The sequence below is a fragment of the Cervus elaphus genome, chromosome 5 (genome assembly GCF_910594005.1).
Source record: "Cervus elaphus chromosome 5, mCerEla1.1, whole genome shotgun sequence".
Taxonomy (NCBI): Eukaryota; Metazoa; Chordata; class Mammalia; order Artiodactyla; family Cervidae; genus Cervus; species Cervus elaphus.
In genome coordinates this window covers 95,070,680-95,092,030 of record NC_057819.1, presented here as the reverse complement: position 1 = coordinate 95,092,030, position 21,351 = coordinate 95,070,680, and the positions used below count along the sequence as shown (strand labels likewise).

At 50.5% G+C, this 21,351-nt stretch overlaps 1 protein-coding gene across 5 annotated transcripts in view; it reads right to left on the bottom strand.

Moving 5' to 3' along the window:
- Nucleotides 1-21,351, bottom strand: part of RPH3AL (rabphilin 3A like (without C2 domains)) — a 136,521-nt gene that overhangs the window by 45,294 nt on the left and 69,876 nt on the right. For 4 of the 5 annotated variants that reach the window (XM_043903320.1, XM_043903319.1, XM_043903321.1 and 1 more), the window contains exon 5: nt 8,801-8,887. The exons of the other annotated variant lie outside the window; for it this stretch is intronic. In XM_043903320.1, the coding sequence (XP_043759255.1) occupies nt 8,801-8,887 (87 nt within the window). The remainder of the gene's footprint in view (nt 1-8,800; nt 8,888-21,351) is intronic. 5 annotated transcript variants of the gene reach the window in all.

Here is a 21,351-nt window from a genome sequence, read left to right as displayed (position 1 = left end):
AAGTGTGCCCATCGGGGTCCCCTGGGGCCACAGTGCCAGCGGCCCAGGGTCAGCCAGACAGAGATGGTGGGGCGCTCAGGCAGCCGCCCCTGCTCGCCCCAGCGCCAGCTACCCACGCATGAGCACACTCACGGGCCTCCCGAGGGGCCCTCTGGCAAAGTTGTTTGTAGCAAAAATCCAAACTGCAAGTAACAGCAGGGCCAGAAGAGAAGCGCGTGGGGAAGCAGATGGCAGCCTGTGGTGAGCACGGGCCGCCCGCCTGGGAGCCAGGTGCCACGAGGCTGCTGGGCTCGGCTGGCAGGGCTGCTTCCCACGGGTGCCGGTGGGGGGCCTGGGAGCCCCTGATCCTCCCAGTCTCCTGAAGGCTTGTGCCAAGACAGACCCTCCCCGCCGGGGCCTTAACTGTCTACTGGTCACCCTCCAGGCCGGGTGGGTTGAGATGATTGAAAATCACCATGTGAAGCCACGTTCCTCCTTCTAGTCAATCAACAAGCAGGAGAGAGGGGCCAGAGGATGAGATACAGACTTAGCATCAGGGGGCCCTGTGGGACCCCAGCCAGGGTCATCTGTGATAAGACTTCAGGGAAATCAAAAAACCCTGCTGGGGAAGGGTCCTAAGGTGCCCTAAACAAGGAGCCCTCTTTCCTCTTTTGCAAATGTCTTTCAATCAACAAACCTTCCCTGAGCACCTTTTATATGCAAAGCACAGCGGGGAAACACAGTGAGTGTTGCTGCAGCCCGGCCTCTGATGAGTTATAATCAGGATGCAGAATGAGACAGGGAAAGCACAGCGGACAGAGGGACGCTGAGTGGAGAGCAATGCTCTAATTGTACTAATCAGCTTCCCATTACTTATAAATTGCTCTTCTCCTCTTTCTAGCGCATCCCCCTCAGAGCATGCCTGCGTCCTCCTAGAAGCCTTCCGACTCCAAAGGTAGACATTTTAGAGGCTGGAGGAATGGTTTCTAGATTCCTGGGGAGTCTGGATTCCAATTAACTTTCCCCCTGATTACAGTACCATTTTGACTGAGTCACTTTTTTTAAATGAATCGGATTAGAGGCTAAACAATCAATGACATAAATTTCTGGCTTGCAACATCATGTTAGAAGCTCCCAGGCAGTCCTTCTCCAGCTTGCACTAACATACCCAGGAAAGTAAGTGAATCAAGGGCAAGCGGACACCAGCACAGAAGCGATCTGACGCTCAACCTACAGTCAGGCTCGCCTCTGGAGACAGGCAAGTGGGATGGATGAAACAGGTGTCACCGGCCCCCCCACGTGTCTGCTTGGCAGAGGGGCAGGGTGCAGTATCAGGGCTGCCCCTAGGCGGCCTTCCTGGTGTAGTATGTCTACGAGTTTCTGGTGCCCTCTCTCCTTCAATTCTGTCTTTATGGATGGGACACAGATTCCCAGAAAATAACTAGGTGGGAGTGGGAAGGAGCTGGCAATGGTGAGTTGCATCTGGGAAGGTATATTTTCTTCAAGTAAAGCTCAATTGTGGGAGGGTGGGGAGGGCCAAACCAACTGGCTGAAGTTTTCCAAGTCCTTTCTAGTTCTGAGGGCCAGAGGGCCAGGTCCCAGAGAGTCAAAGTGCCCCAGAGGAGGAGCAGAATTCCAGACAGAGGAGAGGGGCTGCGGGCGGCGCTTGCGCTGCCTCAGATAAACCCTGGGCCTGCAGAGCTCACAGCATCAGAAGGGGTGAAGGCACAGGTGCAGCCACCAAGGCCAAACGCAGGAAACCACCAAACTCAGACCAAAAACAAAGAATCAAGGACATGGAAAGCTTTATGGTTTTTCCGAATGAAGAGAAGAATAAAAAGAACTTGAAAATGATGAATACAGAAGACAGAGAATGGAAATGTACTCTTCAAATTAAAAGTGCTCCCAAGGGGACCTTCTGAAATCCCACATGCTGCAACTAAAGACCCTGCACGCAGCAATGAACATCCAGCAGGGCCAAATAAGTAAAAATAATAAATTTTTAAAAAATTTGCTCCCCAAAAGAAAGCAGAAGAGTTTCGGAACAAAGCAGTAAGCAAAAACATAATTGAAAAGCTTTCCTGAATCGAAGACCCAAATACGTTTGTCCTAGACAAAAATCAATGAAAATGACCTAGGCCTAGTCAGATAAAATTATTAATTTCCAAATATAGACATAAATAACATACCAGGTTATTAAAAAGGGAATAAAAGCATAAGCCTGGCTTCAGACTTCTCCCTCATGTCTCCGTTCTTGACTTTAAAACTACTTTATGCTGAGCATCAGATCTTGTCTGCCTGCCTTCTCCTGTTCTAGCTTTGACTTCAGGGCATGTGTCTGCCTGCACCTGGAAACTGTCTTCCCTGCATCCTGTCACGTACGCTGCATCCTGGAAACTGTCTTCTGGGTCACAAAGTCCCTCCTGGGGTTCCTCAGGGTGCCTGATGTGCTAGTTAACCGGTCTACTGGGGATGTCCCTGGTGGTCCAGTGGCTAAGACTGGACTGCTCCCAATACAGAAGCCTGGGTTTGGTCCCTGGTCAGGGAACTTCCCTGGGGCTCAGACAGTAAAGAATCTGCCTGCAATGCAGGAGACCTGGGTTTGATCCCTGGGTGGGGAAGATCCCCTGGAGAAGGGAAAGGCTACCCACTTTAGGATTTTTGCCTGGAAAATTCCATGGACAGAGGAGCCTAGTGGGCTGCAGTCCATGGGGTTGTGAAGGGTCGGACATGACTGAGTGACTAACACTGTCACTCACAAGGAACTAAACCCCACATTTTGCAACTAAAGATCCCTAATGCTACAATGAAGACTCCAAGTGCCGCAACCAAGACCTAGTATGGCCAAATATGAAAACAAACGAAACAGTCTATTCAGGGCTGTCTCAATCCCTTTTCTGTGTCTTTAAACCTTGAACATATGTCAGAGTTTATTCATTTACCAACAAGGAGACCAGGAAAGTGACCAAGGAACATGCCCGATTCACAGAGGGAATGGAAATGAGGTGGGACAGGCAGCTGCCAGGCTGAATGCTTATATAAGCAGCTGATTTAATTAGATAAAGACTGTAGTTTCATGTGGTCACAAAAACATCATCTTCATGGCAGTTAGTAGAGTGGAAATCAGGGGCCAGGGACTCCTAGCTGTTGGGAGTGCCAACCAGGGATCAAAAGTAAAAAAAACAATTAATAAGAAGCAAATGATAAGGAAACATCTGTGGCTGTTAATGGGAATGACAAGGTTTACTGGTCTAAAAAATTACCAAAGTATCATTTGATTGAGTTTTCAAGTTCATAAATAACATTTTTCATTTTTAGAAATGAAAATGGTTCATTTGGTTATTATTTTTTTCCAAATTTGCTCATTCATTTTTCAAATGTCCTATTTGTTCAATTTGATTTCTATTGCTTCTCTTATCTCTTTACTCAACTTAAAAACTTATTTGGACTTCCCTGGTGGTCCAGAGGTTAGGACTCTGCATTTCAACTGCAGGGGGCATAGGTTCAATCCCTGATTGGGGATTGAGATTCCATAAGCTGCATGGTGCAGTCAAAAAAATAAAAAGTAAATTAAAAATTCAAACATTTCTTTCACAGTCTCACTATAATTTCAAGTTCTTTGAGTACCAGTTCTCCTAGTTGTTACATTTGCCTCCTCTCCCTCATGGTGGCTCTTTGCTTGTGTGATTGGTTAGACAACAGACAGCAAACTCACAGAATTTTGAGTGGGAAAGATGATCATTAATTGCATTATCAGTCAAGTCATTGTCTTTTTTCATATAAAAGCAACAGCTACCATCAGACTAGCAAAAGACTCAGAAAATACACTGTCCACATGTCATTACTTTTGCATATACCAGCAAACTATAAATCAACAGCAATATCTCAAGGGTCTAGAAGAAAAGAGTGAGGACTTCCTGGGTGGTCCAGTGGTTAAGAATCTGCCTGCCAAGGCAGGGGACGTGAGTTTGATCCCTGGTCTGGGAAGATCCCACATGCCTTGGAGCAACTAAGGCTATGCACCACAACTCCTGAGCCCATGTGCTGCAACTCCTGAAGCCCACGAGCCTAGAGCCTGTGCCCCACGACAGGAGACGCCACTGCAACGAGAAGTCCGCATGGCGCAACAGAGAGCAGTCCCCACTCGCCCCAGCTAGAGAAACCCCATGCACAGCGACAAAGACCCAGCACAGCCCAAAATAAATAAATAAGATTTAAAAGAGGGACTGTGAGTACTGATGTTTATTTTTCCCTTCTAAGTATCCATTCTGAGGACAGAATCTCAAAGGCAAAGAGCTAAGTACACAGATATATAAAGCAATTAGCAATGAGAAGGAAAAAAGGAAATAACTCAGGCGGCCTAAATTAGCAGAATATCCATATGACAGAATGTTTACAAAGAATTATTGATTACACTGAGAAGCGCTTACGTTAAAATGTTAATTTTAAAACAGAGGTTCAACAATACAAAGAAAAAAACGACACAGAAAAAAGAAAGCAATTACGCCAAAACATTAACAGTGATTGCCTCTGGATGGTAAGATTATGAATTTTGGGGGTGCGTGTATTTCTTTATGCTTTCTACACATTGTGAGTGTCAATGATCCATATTAATCTTAAAATCAGAAAAGAGTAAAATGTATATATTTTTAAAAGTGAAAACTTCTAAGGGTCACAAGTCAAGAACTGAAATATCTGGGGTAATGTTAAATAAGAAAGATGAAATATCATGATACTAACTCTGACATTACAGTCTATAATTTATTCTCAACACAGCAGCCAGAGTACCCTTTAAAACTTGGGGGAGTACTCAGGTCATGCCTTTCCTTTACTCCAGACCTCCAAGGGCTTCCCATTTCACTCAGAGTAAAAGCCAAAGTCTTTCCAAGGGTCTCCAAGGACCAAAATGATCTGGGCCCCTGGCCACATCTCTGACTTCCTTTCCCGACTCTGACTCTGCGCCAGTCACACTGTTCTCCTAGCTGCTCTTCAAACCTACCAAGGACACACCTGCCTCAGGGCCTTTGCGCTTGCAGTCCTCTCTACTTGGAATGCTTTCTGTCCACACTGCCACATAGTGCGTTTCAGACCTCAGCTCAAAAGTCCATTTTATCAGTAAGCCCTTCCTCAACTCCTGCATATAACAGCAGCTACCCCCGTCGCCCCCTTCCCCTGAGTACATTTTCATCATCTGTGACATGGCAGAATTTACTGTATTGCGTGTGGGGTTTCCATCTCCCATGAGAAGAGCTCTTTTGCCTGGCACATAGAAGATGCTCAGTAAATATGCATTGAGTACCCAAAGGAATAAATGCATGAGACTGTAAACTCCTCCGGAGCAGAGGGGCCGAAGCTGACATCACCGCATCACTGAGGTGCACACAACGGGCAGCGGCGCCAACTGGACGGCCCCAGGGACATGTAACCAGCATTCAACTCACTCCAGAAAAAACACTTGCAATTGCAGACCAAGATGACAGAAGGGAAGAGTCAAATGGAAACAGAAGATAAGAGTGTTGGGGCTGAGCGGTAAGAGAGCTTCCAGCAAAAAATGCAAGTTCTTCCATTAGGATGTGTTTGTGTTTGTTTTTTTTTTTTTTTTTTCTGTAGCACAGAACTCCACATTTTTTATCACAGATTCAGAACCAGCTCTATGTGGCACTGAAAATGACATTTCAAATGCTCTATTTAGCTATCTCTTTGTTGTGATTAGATATTTTTCTGTGGAAAAAAAGCATTAGGAAACCAATTACTCTTGTCACTCTCCCACCCCAAAAGGAGGCAGGAAAATGCAGCATCTGGGTATGGTACTCACAGGCACCCAGACTCAGACACACGGACTTTTAGGGCCCATCCACACCTCCTAAACATCTAGTCTGCCTGGTCCCGCGGAGGGGGAATACAGCATCCTTGATCTTGCTCCATTTTATCGGCCTCTAGAAATTCAAGGGCAAACTGATAGCATAGTGCAGAGCCTCATATTCTTTGCCGTAGGAAAGATAAGAAAATTCATCCTAAGCTATTTTGGACTTTCCTGGGTGTTGGAGCGCTCTGGAGATTAGGACGGGCTGGTGGTGGACGCTGTCTGTGGGAGCTCAGGACTGTTAATGAGTTGAGGGGTACTCGTGATGGGGTTGGATGGGGGCAGCTGCTCCCCCACCAAGCCCTCCATGAAATTATTACATTTGCTGAATTCATCTTTTCTTTCATTCCTCCTCCCTTTCCTTGACAATTCTTTCATCTCTGTCCTCCCACACCTCAGTCGTGTCTTTTCATCCTGCTCAGGTATCTCCCACAAGATACTGTTTTAGGAAATTTTCCTACCTTGTGAATGCCTGCGTCTTTTTAAAACATTTTTTATTGGAGTATAGTTGCTTTACAATGTTGTGCTGGTTTCTACCATACAGAAAAATGAATCAGCTACATATGTATACTCACCTGTATCCCCTCTTTAGGGGGGATGCCTGCATCATAGAAGGGACCCCTTGAAGACCAGAAAGACCTCAAATTCAAAGGGGGGTTTTCCAGCTGGGTGAGAGAGGAGGGCCTCTAATATTGACAGAGTACCTATTCTAGGCTGGACATTCTGGATACTTGGTGTACTGTTAACGATGTTCCTGAATTCTCACAGTATCTCCAATGAAATAGGTATTATCGTCTCCATTTCAACAGGAGGAATCAAGGACTTCTGGGCAATAGAGTGTAGAATGTTAGTTCACACCTAGGGGTCCTGCCTGCTATCTTCCCTGTTTCAAAGATGCAACCAGTGATATATGAAGATTCCAACAAAGAAGCTCAACTGGGCTCAAACACAAGATCTACATCTTGATGGATCAGAAACTCCCAATATTTACGATTTTGAGGGGCTAAAGGCACAGCCTGCTGGGCTCAGGGTCCGGAGGCAGGTGGAAGCAGCTGGAAGACTGGTCTTTCAAGGGTATGGGGACTGAAAGTGTCCCGTGGGAGGTGGGGGACCAGAGCCAGAGTTCCTGAGAATGGAACTTTCCCACTTGGGATAGGAGGCTGAAAGAAGCAGAGGTACCACTCCACCCCTCTCCTAAGAGTAAAGCTGATCTACGGATGTGAACACTGATGGAGGCTGGAAGAAGTACACACATAGCCAGGACCTGGCCGGACTGCTTATGGCTTTGATGTTGGACTTCAGGGATAATCCCATTATTACTGCGGATACACAGCTCATCACTAACCCAAGAGAGCTGGCCCTGCACTGAGGGACCTAGGACCTAGGTGGAGGCAACTCGAAATCACTTGGCAAGGAGAGCTGGGTGGAGGTGATGAGCAGGGGCAGAGAGAGAGAGAAACTGACTCCCACTCAAGATGAGTGGACAAACCTCAATTCTAAAACACTCTATCGTGAGAGAGACAGCCAGCAAAGATTTAGTGAGCTGGAAGGCAGTTCTGAAGAATTTGCCAGCAAGTATCTCAGAAAAGATAAAGAGAGGACTTCCCTAGGTTCAGTGGTTAAGAGTCTGCACTTCCAGGGGGTATGAGTTCAATCCCTGGTCAGGGAACTAAGATCCGGCATGCTGCAAGGTGTGACCAGAAATTAAAAACAGAAAGATAAAGAAATAAATGAGAAAGCACAGTTGGGAGCTATGGAGGATGCACGGAGGGGCTCAGAAAAGTATCTTGCAGGGTTTCCAGGAGACTCAGATGGCAGGGCAACAAGATTCAAGGATGTCATGGCTGAGGACTTTCTGTAACTAAAGACATTTTACGGATCTTGGATGAAAGGCGCATATTAATCACCGAGCAGATAAGTAAAAAAGTAAATCCACATTTGGATAGCCTGGAGGATCCTCCTTCCACCTGACTCCTCCTGTTCCTGAAATTTCCAACCTGTGACCTTCCCCAGGAGCAGCCCGACAATGTCCTCCACTGTTCTGGCCCCACTTCCAATCCTGGTATGATGAGGAAAGTCCTGGGTGTGGGGGTTAGGAGACGTAGGTTCGAGCCTCCCCATCTGTTTTCACCTCAGAGTCCTCACTGAGCCTTGATTTCTTCCCTTAAAATGGGACCAGAACTAGAATGATGGAAACTTAGAACCAGAAGGGACTCTGGGGATAGGGTCATCGCAAGACTATGGTGTTAGACCCACTATCTATCTCGGTGACCACAAGATGCTTAACCTCCTGCATCCACATTTCCCTATCAATAAAAGGGGATGATAATAGCGCTCTTCTATGGGGTTGTATGGGGGCTTTCCAGGTGGCCCTGGGAACCTGCCTGCAAATGCAAGAGACTTGGGTTTGATCCCTGGGTTGGGAAGATCCCTTGGAGGAGGGCGTGGCAACCCACTCCAGTACTCTTGCCTGGAGAATCCCATGGATGAGGATCCTGGCGGGCTACAGTCCATAGTATCACAAAGACTCAGACACGACAAGCGACTCAGCACACATATGGGGTCGTCCAGGGATGAAATGAATTCCGACATGTAAAGAACTGCATGTGGTGCCAGGCCCAGAGTAAACCTTCAGCCCAGAGCAGCCATTTCTGTTATGATAAACACAGTCCCCCACAAAATGCCACCTGCACCTACACTCAGTGTGAGGGGCTCCCTGAGGAAACCGAGGACCCGAGGCAGAGCAGAACTCGGGCCCACTGCCGCTCTACGCTGGGGAACGCCAAGCCAGCAGACTGCCCCTCCCCACCTTCGCCCCTGGCTGCCCTGGGTAGGCTGCCCTCCTTGACCTCCTGCGAAGCCCCTCTAAGCAACCAGCCATGAACTTCCCCCAATGCCAGTGTGCCCCGCCCCGACCTGGCCGGTCCCTCCCCCCTCCCCACGGCCCGGGCACCCTACCTCTCTCTGCTCACTGCAGATCTTACACAACCACAGGGGCCGTTTCTGGCCGGGAGAGGCCTCGATCCCGCATTTGGTGCAGACTTTCTACAAGAGAGAGGACACAGGAATGTAAATACTCAGTCCCTTCCTCCCCAACTAAGGGGCTGGGAAAACTGTAACTCAGGAGCCCTTGTCATCTTCTGAGGGGATGGTTTTTGCCTCAGGCCCCAAGGGGAGATGACCCGAAGGACACAGATCATCTGAACCCAGCAGCTGGCTGTGGGGCACGAAGTATGTATACCCATCCTTGGATGGCCGTGATAGAAATCCACCCCCAACGAGTACATCTTGTTGGGATCACATCAAAGAAATAAGCTTGCTGCGAGTCACAGCTGCATCACGTTCAACAGCAAGGAACTGGAAATAACCCAAACGGCCAGTACCAGAGGCGGAGCAAACACAGCCGAGTGGGATACGGCCTTCACACAGCAGACTGCGTCGGCCCCCTGGGAATGCGGGCAGGAATGATGTTATTCAACAAAAAGAACATACACATGGATATAACCATGCAGAAAACTCACTTGTGTGCCTGACAAGGTGAAGAGATGATGCAGTGAGAAATACCAGTGCCCCGCTTAGGCACTTCCTTGATGCCAAGGCCCTTCATTTAACCATCCCAGCCAGCCACCCCAGTATACATAAGAATTGGGCCCATCTTGCAAGCAGTAGTTTGAGAAAGTCCTCACGTTCACACAGCAAGTAACAGACTCAGGTCTGCCTCTTGAGCTGTTATATAACAGCCTCCGGACACATAAGTAGCCAGAACCTAGTTTCTGCGGCGTTTTTCCTTCTACAGAATTGCTTAAGCTCATCACTTCTAAATACGTATTTTGCTTCCTCCAAATGCACAGCCACAAGCAGCAGTGGGAAAAGCCAGATGAAACGCACCAGGAGGCAGAGGGGGACTTGGTGGGGGCTGAGACCTCGTCCCGGCTAACCCGGCAGAGTCTGATTAGGGGACAGTGTGTCCTCCTTACAGAACAGTCACACCAGCTAATCAATCAATCTTTCTGCCGCCTGGAAGCTGCCCGGTCGCTGCAGGGTGGGGCGCTTCTTCCCTCCCCCTCCCCTCTCCCCCTAAGGGAAGGCTGGATCCCTGGCTTGGCCTTTTCTGCAGGCTGCCAACTGAGCAAGGAGCACACCTCTCTGCCGAGAGGGAAATGTCACCAGCTTGGCTTCCCCGAGCATGTTGTCACCACCTGATGGGGGTACTGAGCCTAAGGAGGCGGGGAGCCAGTTCGTGGCAGGAGGGAAGCTATGATACATAGCGAGGGGGGGTCTGCACTGGCCTCCATTCAATGCTCAGATACAAGAGACGTAACTTTTCTTTGATTTCTCCAAATACATTGTGACCTGCTCCAAGCTCAGGTCCCTCTGGGTTGGCAGGACAGTCCACCCCAGTCTGATTGGGCCTGGCTCTCACGAAGACCTCAGGCTTGGGGTTTTGGCAGTGCAGTGTGTCTGGGAAGGGTCCCCTGGGTGCTGTGGGGCCCAGCCACTCCTGTGCCAGGCCTGGGCTGGGATCTGTGCCAGGCTGGGGCTTGGCCTCTCTGGGGGCCCGCAGACTGTCTGCCTGGAGCTCCAAGTCATCAGCCCTGACCTGGCTTGGAGATCTCCCTCCCCACCTAGAGCCGCCTCTTGTTGCCATTCCCAAAGTTCGCCACAACCCTTCTACCTCGAGGACAGGGCCCCCATAAGCCCTTAAGTTGGGCCTCAGGAAACACACATGGGCCCCTCCTCCCTGGGGTAAAGAGAGGAACGAGGTGCTGAAGCCAATTGACTGTTTTTCTTGCTCATTCCCATGACCTTGTGTAGATGAGGGAGTGTGAGTCGGCTACCACTTCAACTTAGGGCAAAGGGAACACTGCACAGTCATGTCCAGGTCAGCCAGGCCTGGGGGAGGCCACTAGCTTCCCTGCCGAGTGGGCTTCCACTGAGCGGAATTGCCCCGGTGAGTGAGTGCGGCTTCTAAGGGTTGACTGTCTCATGCTTCCTGCAGCCTGAAACCCTGTCTGAGCATTAGACGAACCAAGTCTCGCTTCTGGGCCTAACTCAGACGCTCCATGTTTTCCTTCTGCAAAGGTGCATCCCGGCCCAGAACGTGCTCAGGAGAAGGGGGGTGGCTCAGGGTGCGGCCACCGGATACAGGCTCTGCGGCAGGAGAGCACAGAGTCTGCCATGTAGAGGCACCCTTAGCCTTGTCACTAACCTCCTCTGGGCTTTGTTTCCTTGTCCTGAAAACGGTGGTAACAAGCAGGTGCATGCCACCACTGGGAGGATCAAGGGAGCTGATTCACAAAAGTGCTCATTAGCACAGTACATGCTAAGAAGCCAGGCAGTAACCAGAGTCCTGCATGGCGGTCTCAGTAAAGGATACCACACCCATCAATCATATAGGCCAAAACCCAGGATCATCCTTGATCCTCACTCTCCCTCATACCCACCTCAACAATCCATCTCCGAGAACTCTAAATCCCACTCAAACTGTCTGCTCCCCTCCACCACCCTCCCCATCCACACCTACCTCCCTGTGGCCTCAGCTTGCACCCCTCTCCCCCTGCTCCACCGTCTGGCCCTCCACTCTCGAGCCCCAGCCATGCTGACCTGACTTCAGGCCCTGGTCCTCTATCTGCTTTTCCTGCCCTGGACTGTGGCACGTGCTGCTTGCTCCATCTGAGATGTACTTGGTCACACTTTCTCCTTATCAGCCTACGCATCCTTCAGACCTCAGCAAAGGCACAGCTCCTTCAAGGAAGCCTCCTCTGACTTCTTACCCAGTTGGAGCTTCCCTCCCAGGGTCTTGCCTCTTCTCCTCCACCGAGATCTTATCCTCATCCTCGTGGCTACGTAACTACAGTCACTTCCCCTACCTGGCTGTGAGCTCCTGGAGGACAGGGGCCATGCCTGTTTCTGTTCACCCCCCTGGTTCCAGTATCCGGCATCATGAATGGTTGTAGAATAAATGAATGAGCAAAAAAGAGCTACTAAAAAAAAAAAAAATCTAATGAATACATTTATTTGGCTGTACTGGGTTTTAGTTTTGGCATGTGGGATTTTGTTCTCTGACTAGGAATTGAACCCACGCTCCTGCATAGGGGAGTACAGAGTCTTAGCCACTGGACCACCAGAGAAGTCCCCCAAGAAGAGCTACTTTTAATATCACACCTCAGAAGGCAAGACGGGGTCCCTCCTGGAATGTGCTGACCAGCTTGGGGGAAGAGACACACAGAGACAGGAAATACTCACTTGGCAGCTGGGGGCAAGGAATGCCTGGTCCATACCAAGTGATGCTGATTGGTGGGGCTATGGGAGACCAGACCAGGAGGAGCCTTGTTCGGGGAGGAGTGTTGGGGTGGAGGGTGGGGGTATCCTGCCGGTTGGCTTCACTCTAAGTGTAGAGCAAGAAGCCAGGCTGGCCCGCTCACAGAGGAAACGACACCACTGGTCCTTTACTAAGAGTAGGGGGCAGGAATGTGTGCCCTGCCCTCCACATGACCACTCCTGATTGCCCCCCTCCCCCAGGAATATCCTGCAGGCCACCTGTGAATGCAGACTGGGTCCAAGGTCTGTGGGGCACCCTCCTCAGCATCGTCATAATCCAGGCTACTTCGGTTACCCCAAGACTCCCTGGAACCCTGCCCTCCATCCAACATCATCACCCTCGCCTTCCCACACTGCCGGCCAGAGTCAAAAATGCGACAAGGTCTGGGGGACCACAGAGCTCGGGCACCTCACTTTCAGGCCAGCCTTCACGTCCTCACTGGGAGCCCCCGGCTCATTCCACGCAGAGGCACCCTTCTTCACGGTGGGTCCCCAAGTGAGAAGTGAACGTGAAAGTCATTCAGTTGTGTCCGACTCTTTGCGACCCCATGGGCTATACAGTCCATGGAATTCTCCAGGCCAGAATACTGGAGTGGGTAGCCTTTCCCTTCTCCAGGGGATCTTCCCAACCCAGGGATCGAACCTAGGTCTCCTGCGTTGCAGGCAGATTCTTTACCAGCTGAGCCACAAGGGAAGCCCAAGAATACTGGAGTGGGTAGCCTATCCCTTCTCCTGGGGATCTTCCCGACCCAGGAACTGAATCAGGGATCTCCTGCATTGCAGGTGGATTCTTTACTAACTGAGCTATGAGGGAAGCCCAAGGAGGGTCCCCAAGCTGCCACCAACTAGAAGGGAATAGGTGCCTAATTTTGCACGGCAGGAATAGAGATGCGGACATAGAGAACAGATTTGTGGACCCAGTGGGGGAAGGAGAGGGTGGGATGAATTGAAAGAGTAGCATCAGTACATATATATTGTTGTACTGTTGTTTAGTCCCTGAGTTGTGTCCAATTCTTTTGTGATTGCCAGGCTCCTCTGTCCACATATAAAATAGATAGCTAATGGGAAGACACAGCAAGCTCTACCCAGTACTCTGTGACAACCTAGAGGGGTTGGATAGGGTGAGAGAGTGGTTCAAGAGGGAGGGGACATATGTAAAAATAAATTAATTAATTAAAAAAAAAAAGAAGGGAGCGGGCACGGTGCCTGCGTGTAGGAGGGAATGAAAAGGCTTGCACCCTTCCAAGAGCACTTGGTACCCAGCAGTGAGCCTCTCGACAGGCCCTGAAGGCTTCACCACGACATCAACATCCATCACAGAGAGAGCGGTGTTCCTGACGCTCAGCCAACCAGAGAAAGACGAAATTGCGCTCAAATGTTCCATACAAGGAGGCTGGAAAAACGCACACTGTGCAGAAATTAATAATGAAGGTGGTTAATTTGAAACTATTTGGTGCTTCAATTCAAGAAGCATTGACTCAACAACTGGATGGAAGGCAATGTTCTAGGAATGAGGAGGATGAACAAGGCACGGCCCTTTGTCTCCACTGAGGGTCCCATTAAGCGGAGGACTTAATGAATGAACCAAATTCATCTGGAAAAGGACTTGCTTGAGTTTCAGCCAACTGAAGTTTGTCACTGAGATGGTCTCCCTCTAGGAACCAGGCAGCAATGATGTTCCCAGAGTGGTCGCTCCCCCATTCCCCACCCCAGGAAAGCAGGGGAAAGAAATGGCTACATCCAGACAACCATCACAGCACAGGCAGGAACAATGCGAAGAAGTCAGCCCACACGCGTGCACTTCATGTCACCCAGCGTGTCCCCAGTGCTAGAATTTGAATCTTCAACAGCAAGAAAAATCCGATTGTGTTTTGGAGAAAGGTACTCTGGAATAAAAATGATGATATAAATGAAAGAAGTGAAAATGGTCACGATGGAACTGTGTATTTACTGACACAGAAAAACGTTCACAATAAATGAAGTTTTGAAAGCAAGTTATAAACAGAAAGTCTAGTGTGTTTCTCTACCACATACATGTATATGTGTTTGTTGCTGTCTAGAAGTCCATACGTGCACAGAAAAATACCTGGAATAGGCCAAAATGTACATTGAATTGTGCTACATCAAAATCTATTTTAAACGGGTAAGCAGAATTCCTATTTAAAGGAAGCTTATACTAAATGCTTTCAGAAATCACTTGCCCCAACTTCAGTTTTTGACCAGATCTGGATTTTTGTGGGTCAGGATGGATTAAAGAAGCTGAAATCACATGCACAGCTGCCTCCAATGCCCAGACCTTGCAGCTGGGGCCAATGGGTCAGCGACCCCTCTGATCACAGCCTCAGCCCTGCTCAACCCCGAGACATCGGCCAGGCTTTGAGGTACATCACCAGCCCTGGAGGGCTGGGAGTGTAGGGGCTACACGTGGCCTCCTAGCCGCAGAGAGACTTGGTATCTGAAACCTGGGGCCTGTTGCCAAATGACTTTAACTAGATACTGATGTATTGGGTTGGCCAAAAAGTTTGTTTGGGTTTTTCTGTAAGATTTATAGACAAATCTGAGTGAACCTTTTGGCCAACCCAATACATCTTATAAATACTTATATACTTTATTGAGCCCGGTTGCTACACCAAGCATCAAGGTAGGTGTTTTATGTAGAATCTCATTTCATTTTCACAACCACACTAGAAAGTGGGTATCACTGTCCCTGTTTTATTAACTTGGGATCTGAGGCTTGGGGCTAAGTAACTTGACCACAGGGAACTGGGATGTGAACCCCATGCTGTTTGAGTCCCAGGTCTCTGCCCAGACAAGACTTATCCAAGGCTTCCTTCCCCACTGGCAGCTCAAATGTAGGCAAGGCTGGTTCCCTGGGCCCTGGCCCCTCCTGCAGAACTCCAGATTCAGTCAAGCCTCAAGTGGCAGAGGGCATAGCGCCCTCTGGTCACTGGGACACAGCCTGGGGGCCAGTGGAGCAGAGGGAATGCTGACCCAAACCCTGACCGCTACAAATACTGAGTCACCAGGGCCCTAAGATGCACAGTCTTAAGAATGTCAGGTACCTGCTGCTTGGCCTGAGGCAGAAGCGAGGAGGCGATCAGAGAGGAGTTTCAGAAGGAAGGCAAGTCTCTGTGCTGGGGATAACCAGCCGTCCTGCATCCTGGCTGCGGGTGGCAGGTGCCTAACCCACGCGGGGCCGGGCCTCCTCTCTGTGCTGCCTGCTCTGAGTGGGCCCTCCCCCGCTCAACACCAGGTGAGCCATTGAAGCTCCTTGGGGACCACCTGCTAACCCCAACCCTGGGCAGCCCCCAGCCGCCAGCCACCCCTCCCAGCTGAAAGGCAGCACTGCAGATTTCAGGACTCGCTTCCAAAATACCACCTTCCGCCCGCCTGCCACTTGCTACCGTCAGCACCGCATCCTGAGCGGAGAGGAGGTTTTAAAAGGAGATGCAAGGAGCTGGAGATGAACACTCATGAGCGCAGACTGAGAAATCACACCTAATACGTGCTTTTAGATCGTGCCCCGCTGCGTGGCTGATGGGGGCTGGGGTACCTCAGGCAGGATGAAGCTGCCAGGAAATGGGGGGACCACGGCCTCTCCACCCCCACCTGCCCCCAGTAGTTCTTCCTGGTCCTGGTTGTCCTCAGCATCCCCTCTCAAAACGGAGACTCCATGCGTGATTTTTGCCTCTTTTCCAGGCAAACATGGGAAGCAAGGATTTGAGCTGTTTTGGCGGGCCCCAGCGTGCACCCCAGGCATGCAGGGTGGGTGACAGGAGGGCAAGCAGAGGCAGCCCTGGCTGCAAACAACAGTTTGGGCAAAGGAGTGGAGACAGTTATTCACTCTGAAACCGAGAGGGAGGTTTTAAAAACCAGCAGATCTAATAACATATGATCAAAGGGAGACTGCGTGAGACATGGGTCTCAAGGAATTCATTCCTTCCTTCAGCAGGCATCTCGCAGGACACGTGGGCACACAGCCCCTTCCGGGGAAGAGACATACAAAGGCTGGCCTGCATGGACAGAGCAGATCTGAGTCCTGCCGGGACTGAAGCCGGCTGATGCAGGCACACAGAGTGGAAATGAATTACGCACAACATGTGGAAAGGACGAACGGCTGGAGGGGACGGCCAGGGGTGGTTCCCAGAGCTGGCCTGTCTCAGGCAGGGGTCAATGTAGACCCCCCCAGGCTGGGGTGCGCCCCTCACTGCGTGTTTCCAAGAGCGTCCTGCTCACTTTTTTCAAACATAAAATGCTTTGAAATTCCAAACAGCATTTAAAAAGGTAGAAGGTTTCCACATAAAGAGAGCCCTGGGTTTTGAAAGGCTGAACGAAGGTGCTCCAAAGACCCTGGTCAGGCGGCTGGGTGGGGACTCCACACTTGTCCCTCTCGACCTCGGGTCTCACGGGGTCTTCTTGGGGACAGATGACAGCACTGACTCTCCCCAGGGGTGTGTGATGATGGAAATCACTGTGCGTCGGACACAGAAAACAAACTTCAGGTTACCAGAGAGGAAGGGGGCGGGGAGGGATACGTTAGGAGTCTGGGATTAACACACACGCTACTACAAATAAAATAGATAGGGACTTCCCTGGTGGTCCAGTGACTAAGACTCCTTGCTCGAAAGGCAGCGGGCCTGGGTTCAACCTGTGGTCAGGGAACTAAGATCTCATACGCTGCAACTAAGACCTGGCACAGCCAAATACATAAATAAAATAAAATAAAAAAAATAACAAGGACCTACTGTATAGCACAGGGAACTAGACTCAACATCTTATAATAACCTGTAATAGAAAAGAATCTGAAAAAGAATAAGGATATATATGCAGGTATAACTGTATTAGTTTGTTGTACACCTGAAACATTGCAAATTGACAATACTTCAATAAAAAAAAAAAAACAGAAAAGGAATCAGTGAACGGTTCTATCAGGAGTTCTCAGACACAACCCTCATAAAATCTCCCAGGCTTGGTGTGCACCCCAGGGCCCCGTTCCTGGGCCAACCTGCTGAAGGCGGAAGCTCTAGGGTGGATGAAGCTCATTGCACCCGGAGGGCTCCCTAAGCCGCATCGAGCTTTCCTTAAGCTCTGAACACAGCACAGCTCCTCCCCACTGGGCTCCCACAAGTCCTTCAAGGACTAGGCTCCTGGCCCCCTGGTTAGCTCCTTCCAGCCCTAAAGAATCCCCTTGCTCCTGGAACTGACCCAGGCCCCCACTGAGCTTGTCGAATCCTCCAGCCTCTCAGCCACAGGACCACTGCATCACACCAGTGGCCTGCAGCTCTCCGACCCCATGCTGGCCGGGAGGGAGTCAGCGCAGGAGGGCCCAGGTGGTGGAGGAAGCGGGCTCACATCCCGTTGCTCCCCACTGGGTGGTTACTTAGAGTTACGGCTCATAATAATGATAATAGTCGCCGTTTATTGAGCACTTACTCCATGCCTGGCCCCCGGCTCAGTGCTCAACACCCATTATCATTATCACATTTAATCTCGTTTATGTTCACAACAGCCCTGCGAGGAAGGTTTTATGATCTGGATGTCTTAGATGATGAATCGGAGGCCCAGAACTCTTGGGTGGCTTGGCTAAGTTCATGTCACCAGGAGGTGGCAGGGCTGGGATGGGTACCCAGGTCCATAATCATAAAAGCAGGAGCTTATATAATATGGACTGTGTGCTGGGCACAGTGGGAGTGCTTCGTAGAACTAGTCTCTCAATACTGACAGCCCAGGTAAGCTGTCCGGGGTCACACAAGTGGAGTAAGTAGAAGGCTGGGCTGGGATCTTACTCCCAATCACTGACAGAGGAAGTGGATGGAGTTCTCCTATGGACAGTGGTGGTCTGAAGACACATGGCTGAGACAGACACTGGCCATCCTGGGAACACAAACTCATTGCATTAAAGACCCCAGACACCTCCAGCTCCAGCCTCCGCCAGCCCGGCCCTGGTTGCATAATCAACCTTTGTTTTCCTGAAGCTTTGGGCTGGGGCCTCCCACAGACAATTCCTCACCCAGAGGCGTGCCTGCCACCTGGTAGCCACCTGGCCAGGCTCTGTTACGGGAGCCACAGCCAAGGGAGAGGCCTGATCATTTTGGTTTTCCGCCCTCATATCCAGTGTCCTGAAAATGCCCCGTTCCTCTCGCAGCCCCCCAGCTAAGGCTATAGGTAAGCCTAGCTCCTCTGCGGCTGCCTCAAAGATGCACCTTGGAGGGAGGGCCAGGCAGGGAGCCCCTGGCCAGGTGTGCCAAGCAGATCCTAGCTCCCAAATTCTGTAGCCCTAGGACCTGTGACCAGCCAGTGGGAGCGGTCTCCAAAGACACGGAAGTCTTAGCCCTGCTTTTGGAATGCTTGTAATATCCACGAGAAGGCAGGCAGGGGCCTCCACTGAACCTTCACCATCCCTCCCTCTAGAATTCGGTGGGCAGCCACTCTAGCTGCAGGCTGAGTCAATGATGTCAAGAGCATGCAGCAAATACTCCCTAAAGTCCTGCTCCTGGACTAGGTGGAGAACACGGGGCTCACAGGCTGGAGGCAGAGAGACACAAGGATGGATGCACACATATGCGAGAGCCTTCCTCCCTGACCCCCGCCTAACTTTCTAGCCTCACCAAGCCCACCACACCAGTCCCCAATGCCTCACTGCTTGTTCCTGACACTCTAGGTACTTCCTTGCCGTTATGCTTTCCCCCAGGCTCTGCCTCATGGCTAGTGAACTCCTATGCATCCTTCAGGAACAACTCAAATGTCTCCTCCTCCATGACTCCTTCCTTGATTTTTCCCCAGGGGGAGTACAAGTTACTCTCTCCTGTGCACTCCTAACATGGGTTGGCATTTCTAGAGGAGGGTTAACTGCATCACACTGAAATTGTCTCTCCCGTGACTGCCCCCTTTAGAAATAGGACATTGTTGTTCATGCTTAAATCCCCAGGTTTAGCAGGCACCTGGCTTGTAGCTGGCTAGGAAGGGAAGGAGGGTCTGATTGATAAGCACCACATGCTGTGGGAACTGAGATTCTGCAGACATCTGGGGGCTGATATTGGCTTTTAAGGAGGTGAGGGATTTGATCAGATCTGAGTTTCAGAAAAAGGGCCTTGGCTAAAAATACAGATTCAGTCACTCATGGTCAATTTGTCCTCCATATTCTCAGCAGAGGCTCTTTTTCCAGAACATTCCCAGATGCCTATGGAACTTCCAATCCTAGCTGGGTTTGGAAGGTGAGAAAAAGGAAGGACGCTGGCTCATCCAAGGCTGCCAGTCGGCCAACAGGATGGATGGTGGTGATGTCAGCAGAATGGGGACCAGCGGCTGCCACAATATTTAGCTTTGGACACATTGATACTTGCAGTGTGAGGGGACTCCTTGGAAGAGCTGTCTGGCCCCAGTTGACACCCAAGACCAGAGCTTGGGAGGAAGGCAGGGGACAGAGACAAGGGCAGGACAGCACATGGCATTGGCTGAAGCTGGGGCACTTGAAGGAAGTGAGAGGCCGTGCAGACCACTGATCTCTCAATGTTAATCCGAGTGTGTCTACTCTTGGTTTTGCCATCCCTATGACCAGTCTTTCAGGAGAGCCGAGGCTTGGCCTGACCCCTGAGGTCACTCTGAAACCTGGATTGCTGCTTGGCACACTGTAGGTGCTCAATAAATGTTTGTTTAGACTAAAGGAGATGTGAATGTTTGAGTTCTGATGGAGCTAGAAGAGGGGCAGAGCATAAGGAGGAAGGGTCTTTGTGGGGGCCAGGACCTGGGGAGCAGGAGGGGCCCCAGAGCAGAACCACAGGGCCAGGCCGGATGCAGACAGCCAGCCAGACAACACACTTGAGCTGCTGGGCCAAAGAGAACAGAGTGGGGAGTGGGGAAGTCTTAGGGAGGCTGGAGAAGGCCAATCCAGGGACCGCTGGAAGCCAAGTTAGCATAGATGCCCCAAGCTAAAGTCAGGAGGTTCCCTGGCTCTGCAACAACCCTGCGTGGACATTCAGCCCCTCGGCAACTCCACCTGTCCCAGGGGTCAGCACCGTCTTCTCTGGCTCTCCGGAATCATCATAACTCTCAAAAGGTTAGGTTTCAGACCTCCCTGGCAGTCCAGTGGTTAGGACATCACCACCAGGGGGTGTGGGTTCAATTCCTGGTCAGGGACTAAGATCCCACAGGCCAAAAAACCAAAACATAAAACAGAAGCAGTATTGTAACAAATTCAATGAAGACTTTAAAAATGGTTCATATAAAAAAAAAATCTTTATCAAAAGATGGGTTTATGTGAAAATATCCTCTCCCTTCTCTGTGTACCTCCAGGGCCTGGGACACATTAAATATCTTCGAAGCCAGTCTTTGGAACTGTCATTGGAAGCCTGTCACTGGAACTGGTGTGTGTGTGTGTGTGTGTGTGTGTGTGTGTGTAAAATTGAAAACTAGAGCAGCGTCAACAAATACCCTAGGGCTTCTTAACATTCCAGGAGCAACAGCACTAATGATCAATTAAGGACACTGGTGATGCATAGGAGCAGAGCTCCAGGGAGCGTGGTGACAGGTCTGGGCCAGGTAGAGTTAGGTCTGACCCTCAGGTCTTGGAACTCCCAGCCTGGGTGGGTTGCTTATGCTGCTGAAGTGGGCAGCTTGTGCTCAGGGAATGAATGGACTGAGGGCCCTGGATACCACGTGGAGGTGGTTAGACTTTATTCTAAAGGTACTAGGGAGCCACCGAAGACTTTGGGGTGGGGGGACCCACACTTGAGCAAGACCGAGAAGGAGCTAGAAAACAGGTGAGACTCCACTGTAGGCGGTCAGGAAACTGGGTGGGGAGGCCCCGCAAGGGCACCCTGGTGATCAGGCCTCATGCCCTGCGGCGGGGAGGGCCCAGGCTACACTCCTGTCTGCGCCTGGAAACTCAGCAAGGCAGATGTGGTTCTCGGGCAGAACTACACCTCTGAAAGGCTTGGCAAGTCACGACCCCTCCCAGCCTCAGTTCCTCCATCTGTAACCTGGAGGAGCCATTACTCCTGTGGAAGGCATGATGACAAGGGTGAGGAAAGGGTTTGGAAGAAGGAGCTTAAAGGCCTTCTGACAAAGGCTGGGCTCTTTCCAGGTTTGGACGCCCAGCCTAACCGGCACCCTGGGTGAGGAGCCAGCTCCCCCGTGCCCCGCCATCTGCAGGAGCCGTGGTCTGGTGTTCCCGGGGGAAACAGGAGAAC